This window comes from Myotis yumanensis, unplaced genomic scaffold (genome assembly GCF_028538775.1).
Source record: "Myotis yumanensis isolate MYYU_CA2020_CCGP unplaced genomic scaffold, mMyoYum1.0.hap1 SCAF_8, whole genome shotgun sequence".
NCBI lineage: Eukaryota > Metazoa > Chordata > Mammalia > Chiroptera > Vespertilionidae > Myotis > Myotis yumanensis.
The window spans coordinates 31228143-31239482 of NW_027223759.1; the positions used below are offsets into that span (position 1 = coordinate 31228143).

The 11340-nt window shown below is 53.3% G+C and overlaps 1 protein-coding gene and 1 pseudogene across 1 annotated transcript; both read left to right on the forward strand.

The window, feature by feature from the left end:
- Nucleotides 1-388: 388 nt before the first annotated feature.
- Nucleotides 389-496, forward strand: LOC139015941 (U2 spliceosomal RNA; annotated as a pseudogene).
- Nucleotides 497-8222: 7726 nt separating this feature from the next.
- Nucleotides 8223-11098, forward strand: LOC139015581 (intestinal-type alkaline phosphatase-like). Its single transcript, XM_070423349.1, has 11 exons — nucleotides 8223-8307; nucleotides 8387-8503; nucleotides 8615-8730; nucleotides 8902-9076; nucleotides 9161-9333; nucleotides 9588-9722; nucleotides 9819-9891; nucleotides 10006-10140; nucleotides 10227-10418; nucleotides 10599-10715; nucleotides 10797-11098. Exons 1-11 carry the CDS (start codon nucleotides 8235-8237, stop codon nucleotides 11096-11098), a joined length of 1608 nt encoding a protein of 535 aa, XP_070279450.1. The 5' UTR covers nucleotides 8223-8234.
- Nucleotides 11099-11340: the final 242 nt, after the last annotated feature.

The following is an 11340-nucleotide window of genomic DNA, read 5'->3' on the forward strand; positions in this document are numbered from 1 at the left end:
AGAAAGAAAGAAAGAAAGAAAGAAAGAAAGAAAGAAACTGGTGGCTTCTTCCCATCTCCCAGAACCCAGCTGCCATGTTGTTTGGAAGCTAAAGCAGCCTGTGGAGAAGCCAGCCCACAGGGAGAGGAGCAGGTTATCATCCATGCGACAGCCGCCTCGGGGCGTGGATCCCAGCTCCTATCCAGCCCCCCAGCTGAGGCCTTGCAGATACACCAAGGTTGTGGGTTTGATCCTGGGTCAGGGCACATACAAGAAACAACCAATGAATGCATGAATAAGTGGAACAACACATCTCTCTTTCACTCTCCTTTCCTCTCTCTCTAAAATAAATAAATAAAAATGTTAAAGGCATTAAAATAAAGTAATTAAAATAAATAACAAACAAGTAATTGCTTCTCGATCTTTTGGCTAAGATTAAGTGTAGTACCTGTTCTTATCAGTTTAATATCTGATACGTCCTCTATCTGAGGACAATATATTAAATGAGAAAAAAAATGAACAAGTTTGTGATTTGGAAACTGGTAAATATCGAATTAAAAAGCCAAGAGAGGGAAAGATGACTGCCTCTGAGATGGGAAAATGCAGGTAGAGGGGGCTGCTGTTTTTGTTTTGTTGTAACAAACATGGATGATCTAGTTTATACTTTACACACATGTATAACTCGGATAAAAAAAAAAAACTTAAAAATTTTTTTCCTTAGCAAGAATGGATCTACAGTGGGTTTGAAAGGCTTCCTGTACATTCAGCAACGGGTACATCAAACTCCATTATTCCAGTAAATAAGATAAAGTTTTTGCTGACAAGCGGCCTGATAGTCCCACTCAGTTAAAATGCTGCCTAAGGTTTTTAGCTTAAACACTCAGGTGGTAGTCTTGGCCCTGAGGAGTCCTGGTTGCCTCGGTGGAGCCCCAGGGACTGTGTCTATTGTGTCTGAGCCAAGACCAGGGAGTGCAGGGTGCGGGGCTAGCTCCTGGGCAGCTGCCAGCCTGGAGGCAGCAGCCTGGCCGGGAAGGGCAGGATGCAGACGAGGCTCCTGGCCCCACTGGGGCAGCTCCACCAAGGGCTGTGCCACAGGCCCTGCCAGGCAAGCACCACTGAGGCCACCTCCCAGGACCAGGTCCCAGATTTCAGGGGGACTGGCGGTGGAGGGGTGCTGAAGCAAACTGAAGATTGAAGCGCTGGCAAGTGGCAGGAGGAGGGCTGATGCCTTTGATGACCACAAACGAGAGTCTGGAGATGGGAGAGGGTGTATTTGACACTTGGAATGAAGAGTTTAAATTTGCACATAACTGAGTTAGGTTATGAATTTAAAACCTTTTGCAATATAATTTCTCTGAGCCTTCTCTGTATGGGTTTTATGATGGGGGATATATATATAAACATAGAGACAGGGGAGGGGAAAACTTTACCCTAAGGTTCTTCCAGCTGGTCTAATCATCAAATAGACATGAGACAGATTAGCAAGAGAATCCGACCGAACTTCATACATACATATGTATGGGAACCCCACATCCGTGAGAGTCAGAGGTCCCACACGCACCAGAGGTTCAGACAGACGAGGAACTTGACATTCTGGCTGAGGGATGAGATAAGGCAGCTGGGGGGCTTCCTTGGGTCGCTGCAGGATTAGAAGAGCAGATCTTAGTAAATAGAAGCGTGCCCTGCCTTATAGGTGGGTCAAAAAGAGATTATAGCTGATCATCTCTATAATTCAAGTTCTTCTAGGCAAAGGGAGGGGCAGAAGTTTCTCTTGAGCCTGAAGCTAAAATTGCCCTTGGAGCCTGAAGCTAAAATTGCCCTCAGAACAGTCCGCCTGCCACGGAAGCACAGCTTGATGTGACTAGCTCAGAGGTTCTGTCACAGCGATGTCATTTTGGGACTGTAGTTTTCTCTTTAACTTCTAGGTTCTGGCTGGTCTAATAGTCAAATTCACATGAGACAGGTTAGCAGCAGAAAACAAATTAACATTTAATAACATGTATTCCTCTTATAGACGTGGGAGAGACCCAGAGCAACTGAGGAACTCTCCCAAATAGTGGAAGCCACACCTTACATACCATCTTCAGCTAAAGACAAAAAAAAGATGTTGGGTGTGGGGAGTGAGGCGTGGGAGGGGACCAGGAGAAGCACAGTGAACGGGAGTCAGGCTGTTATGCAGGTTTAGGTGTCTGCTTCCTCCACTGATAACAGTTTCTAGGAATTTAGATGCTAGTTCTTCCAGTGAGGAAAATAGCCTTACAAATACAGGCTGGGGAGCTCAGATGGTTAGAGCTTCACCCCAATACACCAAAGTTGTGGGTTCCATCTCTGGTCAAGGCACATACAAGAAGCAATCAATGAATACATGAATGAATGGAATAACAAATCTCTCTCTCTCTCTCTCTCTCTCTCTCTCTCATCAATCGACAACATTTTTCAAAAGTTACCCGGGAATCTAGGGAATCACTATCCCCAAAGAGGCATATATTGGGATGGCAAACTCTGCTCCCCTTCAACAGGAAGAGGATGCAGGGAACAGAGAGAGTGATGGAGGCTGGCAGATAACCCTTGGAGGTGAGATTGTCTCAGTAGAGCGAGGAGGACCCAGGAAGGCTCTGCAGGTGGAGAGGGGGACTCAATGGCAAAGGGGGCTACTGTGGTCCCCTAGGGTGGGCAGAGCTGGGAAGAGGGGTCGTTTTTAAATATATATATCATTATGCCCAGCCAGTGTGGCTCAGTGGTTGAGCGTTGACCTATGAACCAGGAAGTCAATGTTCAATTCCCGGTCAGGGCACATGCCCAGGCTGCAGACTCAATCCCCAGTAAGGGGCGTGCAGGAGGCAGCCAATCAATGATTCTCTCTCATCACGGATGTTTCTATCTCTCTCCCTCTCCTTTCCTCTCTGAAATCAATAAAAATACATTTTTTAAAAAAGAGAGAAAAAGAAGATTATGTGCTCTCTTGAGGGTTAATACCCCTTCGAGGGATATTACTTCTGGTATTTCAAAGGTGTGTTAACCTAGATGCACAAGAACAAAGGACAGGGCTGGCTTCAAACCTTTCACTGAAGAAGTGATAGGCCTGGGACGTGACTACCCAGCATGACCTGCCCAATTAGGCGTTTGTGGTCAGATCTCCCTGTGAGGTTACTTTCCATAGAACCCCATTTTCATCCACAGTATGGACACCACCTTTTGTTTATTCATTCATCTGTTGACGGACATGTGAATTGTTTGTACCTGTTGGAGAGGGGATAATTCTCCCCCTTCTACTCTTTAGTTCTTAATTCTGAACTAGTAATAAAATAATAAAAATTGATACAAGACTAGATTAATAGGATGTTAACAAAAATTCCAAGATGAATTAAAAGAGCGTTCTGTTCAGATATGATTTGCAAATCAGGGTCGTAGCCCTTGGTGTAAACCAGAGACATGTTCCACTGTGGAGGGGATAAAGCATGGTTTCCAAAGGCAAAGTGCAGGGGCTGCTGATCAAAGAGGCGAGTGGCTGTGGGGAAGACCACAAACTTCCATCACTGGTTCTGAGAGGTGGGGGCAACTGCAAAATTCAAGGATCTGCTGACTCAGGGATCCAAAAGTAGGGCTGTGATGCAAGAACAATGGGTAACATGCTGAGGCATTTGTCAGGTCCTAGTTCTGGTTCAGGCCGTAGAGCACAAGTTCTGGGTTATCTATATAATAAAAGCCTAAGTGACCGTTACAGCAGAATGACCAGAACAACTGGTCGCTATGATGTGCACTGACTACCAGGGGGCAGGCACTCAATGCAGGAGCTGCCCCCTGGTGGTCAGTGCACTCCCACAGGGGGAGCACCGCTCAGCCAGAAGCCAGGCTCATGGCTGGCGAGCTCAGCAGTGGTGGTGGGAGCCTCTCCCGCTTCTGCAGCAGCGCTAAGGAGCAGCAAGCAGACTGGCAGTAAGGAGAGAGGGGTCCTGGACTGCGAGAGGGTTCAGGCCGGGCTGAGGGACCCTCCCCCCTCCCCCCAGTATATGAATTTCATGCACTGGGCCTCTAATTTATTTATCAGCAGAAATCAGCCCAGAGAGAGCATTAGGTTGCAGGTGGCAGGAATGGCACCAGGTGTCTGAGTGGTGGGGTCAGACTGGACCTGGGTTTAGCAACCTCGGTACTTGAGTTCTAGCTAGGAAAGAATTCAGAGCCAAGACTCAAACTATAAGAGAACATTTCTTTATAAAATTACAGAGGTAGAAGAAGTAATACGTAGAAGAGATGGGCTGAGGAAATGAGTTATGGAGGCAAAAGAAGGGCCCTAGGAGCTTGGGAGAGAAGAAGGTAATGGTAACGTGCCTGAGGGTGGGGGTGGAGGGTAGGATAAAGAGAGGCACTGGGAGAAAGCACCGGGTCCCTCCGGTCCTAAAGGCTTTAAGGGTGAAGATTTTAGGGGAAGTCCCAGAGGAAGATCTTAATAGAATATTCGGCAGTTTTCTAGGCGTGTCCTTTGGGGTTGTGGTCTCCACTGATTGGCCAGCACCAGGGCAGCAGGTCATTATTCAATGCAGCTGGTCCTGAGGTCGGCCATGGGGTTGCTGGTCTGGTTTTATTGCTTTTTTGGACCCATAGCTGAAATACAACTGAGGTGTAAATGTTATCTCTAGGGAGAAAAGGTCAAGAGGCTGAAATCCCCTGACCATGGATACGCTAGGGGATTAGAGGCCATGCTGGTGGCGAGGTCACACCCTACAGTTCTCCGCTGCTGGGCACCTGTAGCTTTCTGCCCTGGTGACCTTCTGTACCTGGCCCATCACACTGGCTCTGCTCATGTCTGTCTATCACAGTTCTGTGGGCCAATTCCAGGCCCAGGAGCAGTGTCATGCTCTTTAAACAGCCTCGGGGGTCACCCTGCAAAAGCCCAGATGAGGATGTTTAGGCTCGGATACGTCCTTGAAGAGAAAAACCAGTTTAAAACATGCATGCAGGAGAACCACAGTGTGATGCTCAGGTCAGAAAACAAGGCTCAAGAAATGTTCAAACCAGGCACCTTTTTATGTTTTTTGTACAAACACTGTTATGCCCAGATTTCAAGATCCCCATTAGACCACACCAGGGAGCCAGCCGAGTCCGATGCAAAAGCAGAGAGTCTTTTATTCGAACTAGTTCGGCTCCCTGACCACACTCACCGATGCAACGGTAAGCCAAGTGGCAGAGAGAGTTCTAGCCCGGCGTGAAGAGGAGTTTTACAGGGGGGTGGAGTAAGGGGAGGAGAAAGGACTGTGGGCCCTGCTGATTGGCCAGGCACAAGTCGGTGTCTTGTTCCTGGGTGTGGCTAGCAGAGGCTTAGACTTCCGGGAAGAAGCTCCTTGCCAAGCACATGGCTGCCCCAAAATGGAGGACCCAGGGTAAGATGGAGGGCGTAGTCCTTGCCCTTTCAACACATGTGTGAGAAACTGACAAGACAGAGAAAGTCACTGCTCATTAAAAGGAATGCAAACAGGGCTTGGGCTCAGGCGGGACAGGCTTGTTGACACAGCTCTCATTCTGGATTCCCAGCTGTGATAAGGTTGTGTCTCAGCCCATGGGATGTTCCCTCCTGCTTTCAGGGACACAGAGGAGAGTCAGGCCTCATCCTGCTCCTGCTGCCTCCCAGGCGACTGCAGTTGGAAATAATCACTAGGTCACTGTGGAATATTGCAGGGTGGCCTGTCCTGGGCCCCGACACACCTATGGCTGTTATGGATAGTGCTGTTATGAATATGGGGGTGTGATTATGTCTTGAAGAACCCACTTTCAGTTCTTTAGGGTTCACACCCAGAGGTGGGGTTGTTGGGTGGGAGGAATACTTCTGAACGCTCCTGATCAGAGGAGAGCAGACTCGTGCCTGTGCTCCAAACCCATCCAAGGGAGCAGACAACATCATGCCAGGGCACAGGGCCCCACCCCGCCTGCCCTCTGAAGGCACCTGTTACTGAAAGGGCGAGATCTCAAACCTGTGGACACGCAGCCCCCGCCCTTCCCCGCATTCTCAGTGAAGGGGAGGGGACTGCGCCCTCCATCTTACCCTGGGTCCTCCATTTTTGGGCAGGGCCATGTGCTCGGCAGAAAGCTACAGGTGCCACACCCAGGATTTCTCTGGACTAACCAATGATAATCAAGGGAAGTGCACGCCATCACTATGACCACATCCTGTGTAATGAGACACCGACTCGTGCCTGGCCAATCGGCAGGGCCCACAGTCCCCTCTCCCGCCCTTACTCCACCCCCCTATAAAACTCCTGGTCCCATCAGGCTTCGCTCTCTCGGCCACTTGGCTTGCCGTTGTGTCGGTGAGTGTGGTGGATGGGGAGCTCGAGCTAGCTTGAAATAAAGGACTCTTTGCTTTTGCATCGGACTGGCTGACTCCCTGGTGGGCTCTTGGGAATCTTGAAATCTGGGCATAACATTACCAGACTGGCCCAAGCGGGTGTGCCTAGGGCCGACGGGTAGTACGTGGGTTCTTGAATTCGTGCAAGAAAACTTTCACAACACAAGTCCAGGTGAATTTTAGAGGATGTTTATTAAAGCTGGGGACAATGAAACAAGGAAGGGCTGGGGAAATGAGCCTGGGCTGGGCTGCTTTGGCTCCCTAAGAAGTCAGAGAAAAGGGGGCCTTGGAGATTTTTCTGGGACGAACTGCCACTGCCCACTGTTGCCCTGGTTGTAAGCCTTCTGGGGTCCCTACGAGTTTAGGAGCTGCATGCCTGTGCAGAAAGAGGCAGGAGGCCACGTGTGCTCCTAGCCAGGTGGGACCTTTGTTTTGAGGGGATTGTAAAGGCTTCGCCTTTAGGAGAGGGCTTAGGGGAGGATCTAAATAGAATATTTGAGAGCTTTAAGTCAATGGGTCAAAATGAGATTGATTCCCTTTACCCAGATGATCCCAGGGTGTGGTTGGCAAATGGCACTAATTGGATTTCTGCTATCTGTCTCCCAGAGTAGGATGATTTAAGCTATTTACCCTCTGGCTGGGGAGGAGAAGTGCAAACTCCTAAGTGTCCCTGGTTTAGAGAAGATAGGATTTACTAGATGGCTACAACTGCTGCTTAACTCTCTGTCTCCGTTTGCCTATTCCCTTTTACCTGGCTTACAGGCCTGTCTCTCTCACACACACTGCAAGGCTGGCCCAGCCCAGGGTATTTGGACACACAGACCAGGTCCCCACTCTGTTGTCACCACCACCCCACCCTTTTCCACCAAACAAGACTCTGAGCCCCAGCTCCGGAACACACCCAGTAGTCCAGTGCCTGTGTTGTGGACCAGCGTTCGCGAGAGTAAGACCACCAACTCCAATTAGGTCTAAAACAGCAAGCGAGGATTTATTGAACTGGCCAGTGACTGCCTCGGACTTCTCCACGCAGGGAGCATACCCAAACAGCAGCCCCAGCCTTGGGGTCAACCAAGCTTTTATTTGCACAAACCACAAATATCCTTCATAACTGTTACAATGCTCTACAAACCACAAACATCCTTTCACAATACTCTATTCAGGGTTCTCACGCACAGGTGTGCTGACCAGGAACTTCTAGGGCCATGCATGGCCACCCATCCTTAGCCATATCCTTGGTCTTGTCAAATTCTCAGAACTCGGAACAGGTCACCTCAACCTTTGCTAAGTCTAAAATTTCCCACTGCTACTTCAAGTTTGCTTTAAGCCTAGTGCACTACACCTGTCCACCTGCCCAGGCCAAGCCTGGTGAAAAGCCACCTGGATGGCAGGACGACATCAGGAAGCCAAACCAGGCCCCTTGCATGCCCTGTCCTGGCACCCCACCTCCCTCAGCACTCAGAACCGAGCCTGGGCCCAACTGGCTCAAGGAAATACTAAACAGATGAGGTGGACAAAGGAGTGACAAGTGCCCAGGACTGCAGGAGCAGAGGGTAGGGGGAGCACAATCAGGACCCTGTGAATCATCCTCACCCTGAGGGCACGTGCCTCTTAGGCCCACCCTACCCTGGGGAGATACATGGGCTTCTCCTTTCTAAGGGCTCCGCCTTTTTCAGGACCCCTGCCCCAAGGCTGTCACACCCAACCAACAGGAGGGGCTGTCTCAGGGTGGCTGCCTGGGGCCCTGGGAGGGACCCAAAGGTTTTTATAGCCAAGGATGAAGGCCTCACCAGATTAAGCCCAAAGATCTTGCCTGCAGCTGGTGCCCTGGTGGCTCAGCCCCATCCAAGTTCCAGCCTCACCAGGTCCCGGGCCCTCTGCAGTCCCAGCTCCGATGCCGGCCCACCATCCCACAGGCATGCAGGGAGCCCACGTGCTGCTGCTGCTGCTGCTGGGCCTCAGGATACAGCTCTCCCTCGGATTCATCCCAGGTAAGGGGCCCCTTCCAGTCGGCCCCACACATGGGGCGCTCCCCCAAGGCTGACCTGACCTCCCTCTCCCCTTGGCCAGCTGAGGAGGAAGACCCAGCTTTCTGGAACCACCAGGCAGCCCAGGCTCTGGACACCGCCAAGAAGCTGCAGCCCATTCAAACAGCCGCCAAGAACCTCATTCTCTTCCTGGGGGATGGTGAGTGGTCATGGCATGTTCATTCCCAGAGCCCCACAATCTGGTACCCAGGGCTACCTATGGGCACAGCCATGCCTGCGGACTCAGACCTGACAGGGTTCCACTTCTCAGGGATGGGGGTGTCCACGGTGACAGCAACTCGGATCCTAAAGGGGCAGATGAATGGCAAGCTGGGACCTGAGACCCCCCTGGCCATGGACAAATTCCCATTCCTGGCTCTGGCCAAGGTAAGGGCTGGGTGGCCTCAGGGTGCTCCACACCACAGGGGTGGGGTGTGCCTAGGGAGCCTGGTAGGAGGGAAGGCCCCAGGAGGGTTGGGGCCTGAGTTAGGGGCCCAGGGCCTGGTCATGATCTGGGTGTCTGTCCCAGAGAGGAGCTGAGGGTGTCTCTGTCCCCAGACATACAACGTGGACAGACAAGTGCCGGACAGTGCAGGCACGGCCACGGCCTACCTCTGTGGTGTCAAGACCAACTTCCTGATCATTGGTGTGAGTGCAGCAGCCCGGTACAACCAGTGCAACACAACACATGGCAACGAGGTCATCTCCGTGATGAACCGGGCCAAGAAAGCAGGTGGGCTTGGGGCCAGCCTAGTGGGCAGGGGGCAGGCCCAGAGGGCACGGTGGCTCACCCTGACCTGACCTCCGTCACCCTCAGGGAAGTCAGTGGGGGTGGTGACCTCAACGAGGGTGCAGCATGCCTCGCCAGCTGGCACCTACGCGCACACGGTGAACCGCAACTGGTACTCGGATGCAGACATGCCTGCCCAGGCGCTGAAGGACGGCTGTCGGGACATCGCCACGCAGCTCATCACCAACATGGACATTGATGTGGGTCATGAGGGCAATGGGGACCTGAGCAGAGGGGGTGGGCCCCACGCTGGCCACAGTCCCAGGCAACCCACAGCCTGAGCCCTGGGGCCTGGGGCCTGGCAGTGTCTCTGGGCACTAGGGAGGTGGTGTAGAAGGTACAGGCAAGCCAGGCCTTGCCACAGACCCGGTGGGGGGGACCTGGAGATGGTTTGTTCAGGGGGCAAAGGGCCAGGCAGGCCCCAAGCTCACCTGCCCTACTCCCCTGGCTCCAGGTGATCCTGGGTGGAGGCCGCAAGTACATGTTTCCCAAGGGGACCCCAGACCCTGAGTACCCTGGTGATGCCTCAAAGAGCGGAGTCAGGTTGGACATGCGGAACCTGGTCCAGGAGTGGCAGGCCAAGCACGAGGTGATGGGGGCTCCTGGGGCAGGGGATAGAGCAGGGACAAGGGCAGGGCTGCTGGTTGTAGAGCCGTGGGCTGAGGCCTGGTTCTGTCCCTCCCAGGGTGCCCGGTATGTGTGGAACCGAACAGCGCTCATTCAGGCGTCCCAGGACCCCTCTGTAACACACCTCATGGGTAATGACCCACCCCTCCCCCACCTTCCTGCCCTGTCCTCCGGGTCCCTGGACACTCATGTGTGCACAGACCCCACTCCACAGCTGTCAGTCACCCCAGCCCCCTTTCCCACAGGCCTCTTTGAGCCAGGGGACATGAACTATGAGGCCAATCGAGACACCCAGCAGGACCCAAGCCTGAAGGAGATGACAGAGGCCGCCTTGCGTCTGCTGCGCAGGAACCCCCGGGGCTTCTACCTGTTCGTGGAGGGTGAGTGAGTGGCACCCCCTCACCGAGCAGAGGTGGGAGGATATTCAGTGCACATTCCCCACCACCCACCCGTGGTCTTTCTGCAGGCGGCCGCATTGACCATGGTCATCATGAAAGCAGAGCTTACTACGCACTGACAGATGCTGTCGCTTTTGATGATGCCATTGACAGGGCCAGCCAGCTCACAAGCGAGAAGGACACCCTGACCCTTGTCACTGCTGACCACTCTCACGTCTTCACTTTTGGTGGCTACACTCTGCGTGGCAGCTCCATTTTCGGTAGGAGGCAGAAAATGCTCTGAGCCTCAGTTTGCTCATCTGTCAAATGGGGTCATAATAGCCATAGCCTTGCAGGGTCTTTGCGGAATAAGTCACTGAATAGGCAAGCTGTGCTGGGGCTTAGCACACAGGGGGCGCTGCAGAGCTGTGGTGGTGCCATCACACATCCTCTTCCTGCAGGGCTGGCTCCTGAGAAGGCGAAAGATGGCAAGGCCTACACCTCCATCCTTTATGGCAATGGCCCCGGCTTCGCAGTCAGCGGGGGCTCCCGGTCAGATGTCCGTGACAACCAGAGCAGTGAGTGCGCCAGTGGGTGGGCGGGCAGGGGGAACTCGCAGGAGGGTGCCCACCATACCTGATTCCCCATTGTCTGTTCAGGGGACCCCAACTACAGGCAGCAGGCGGCAGTGCCCCTATCGTCGGAGACCCACGGTGGTGAGGACGTGGCGGTGTTCGCGCGTGGCCCGCAGGCGCACCTGATGCACGGTGTGCAGGAGCAGAGCGTGGTGGCGCATGTCATGGCCTTCGCCGCCTGCCTGGAGCCCTACACCGCCTGCGGCCTGACACCGCCTGCTGAGCACTTGGAGCCCTCAGCAGGCCCCTCAGCAGGCCCTTCACTGGTTTTGCTGACTGGGGCGCTGCTGCTGCTGCTGCTGCTGCTGGGGACCATTAAGCCCTGACTGCCCCACCCCTCACCCGAGGGCCCATCTCCCCCAAGGGGCCCTACACCAATTCTGGGCCATTCACTGCCAATACTGAATCCCCCTCACCGCCCCCAAGCTTCCCAGGGCCTGACCTTTACCCTGCGGTGCACACTGCCCCCACTCGGCCACCTTGGGACTGGGCACCCTGGAGCTGAGGTGGTGGCTTCCTGAAGCTCCCCAGGTTCTCCCAGCTGCTCAGGACTCCCAGCCCCCAACCT

Excerpts from the sequence above, each read along its gene's own strand:
- LOC139015581 (XM_070423349.1), top strand. The coding sequence starts at position 8,235 with ATGCAGGGAGCCCACGTGCTGCTGCTGCTGCTGCTGGGCCTCAGGATA. Across the intron at positions 8,308-8,386 it reads CTCCCTCGGATTCATCCCAG|CTGAGGAGGAAGACCCAGCT; the intron begins GTAAGGGGCCCC and ends CCCCTTGGCCAG. Across the intron at positions 9,723-9,818 it reads AGTGGCAGGCCAAGCACGAG|GGTGCCCGGTATGTGTGGAA; the intron begins GTGATGGGGGCT and ends TGTCCCTCCCAG.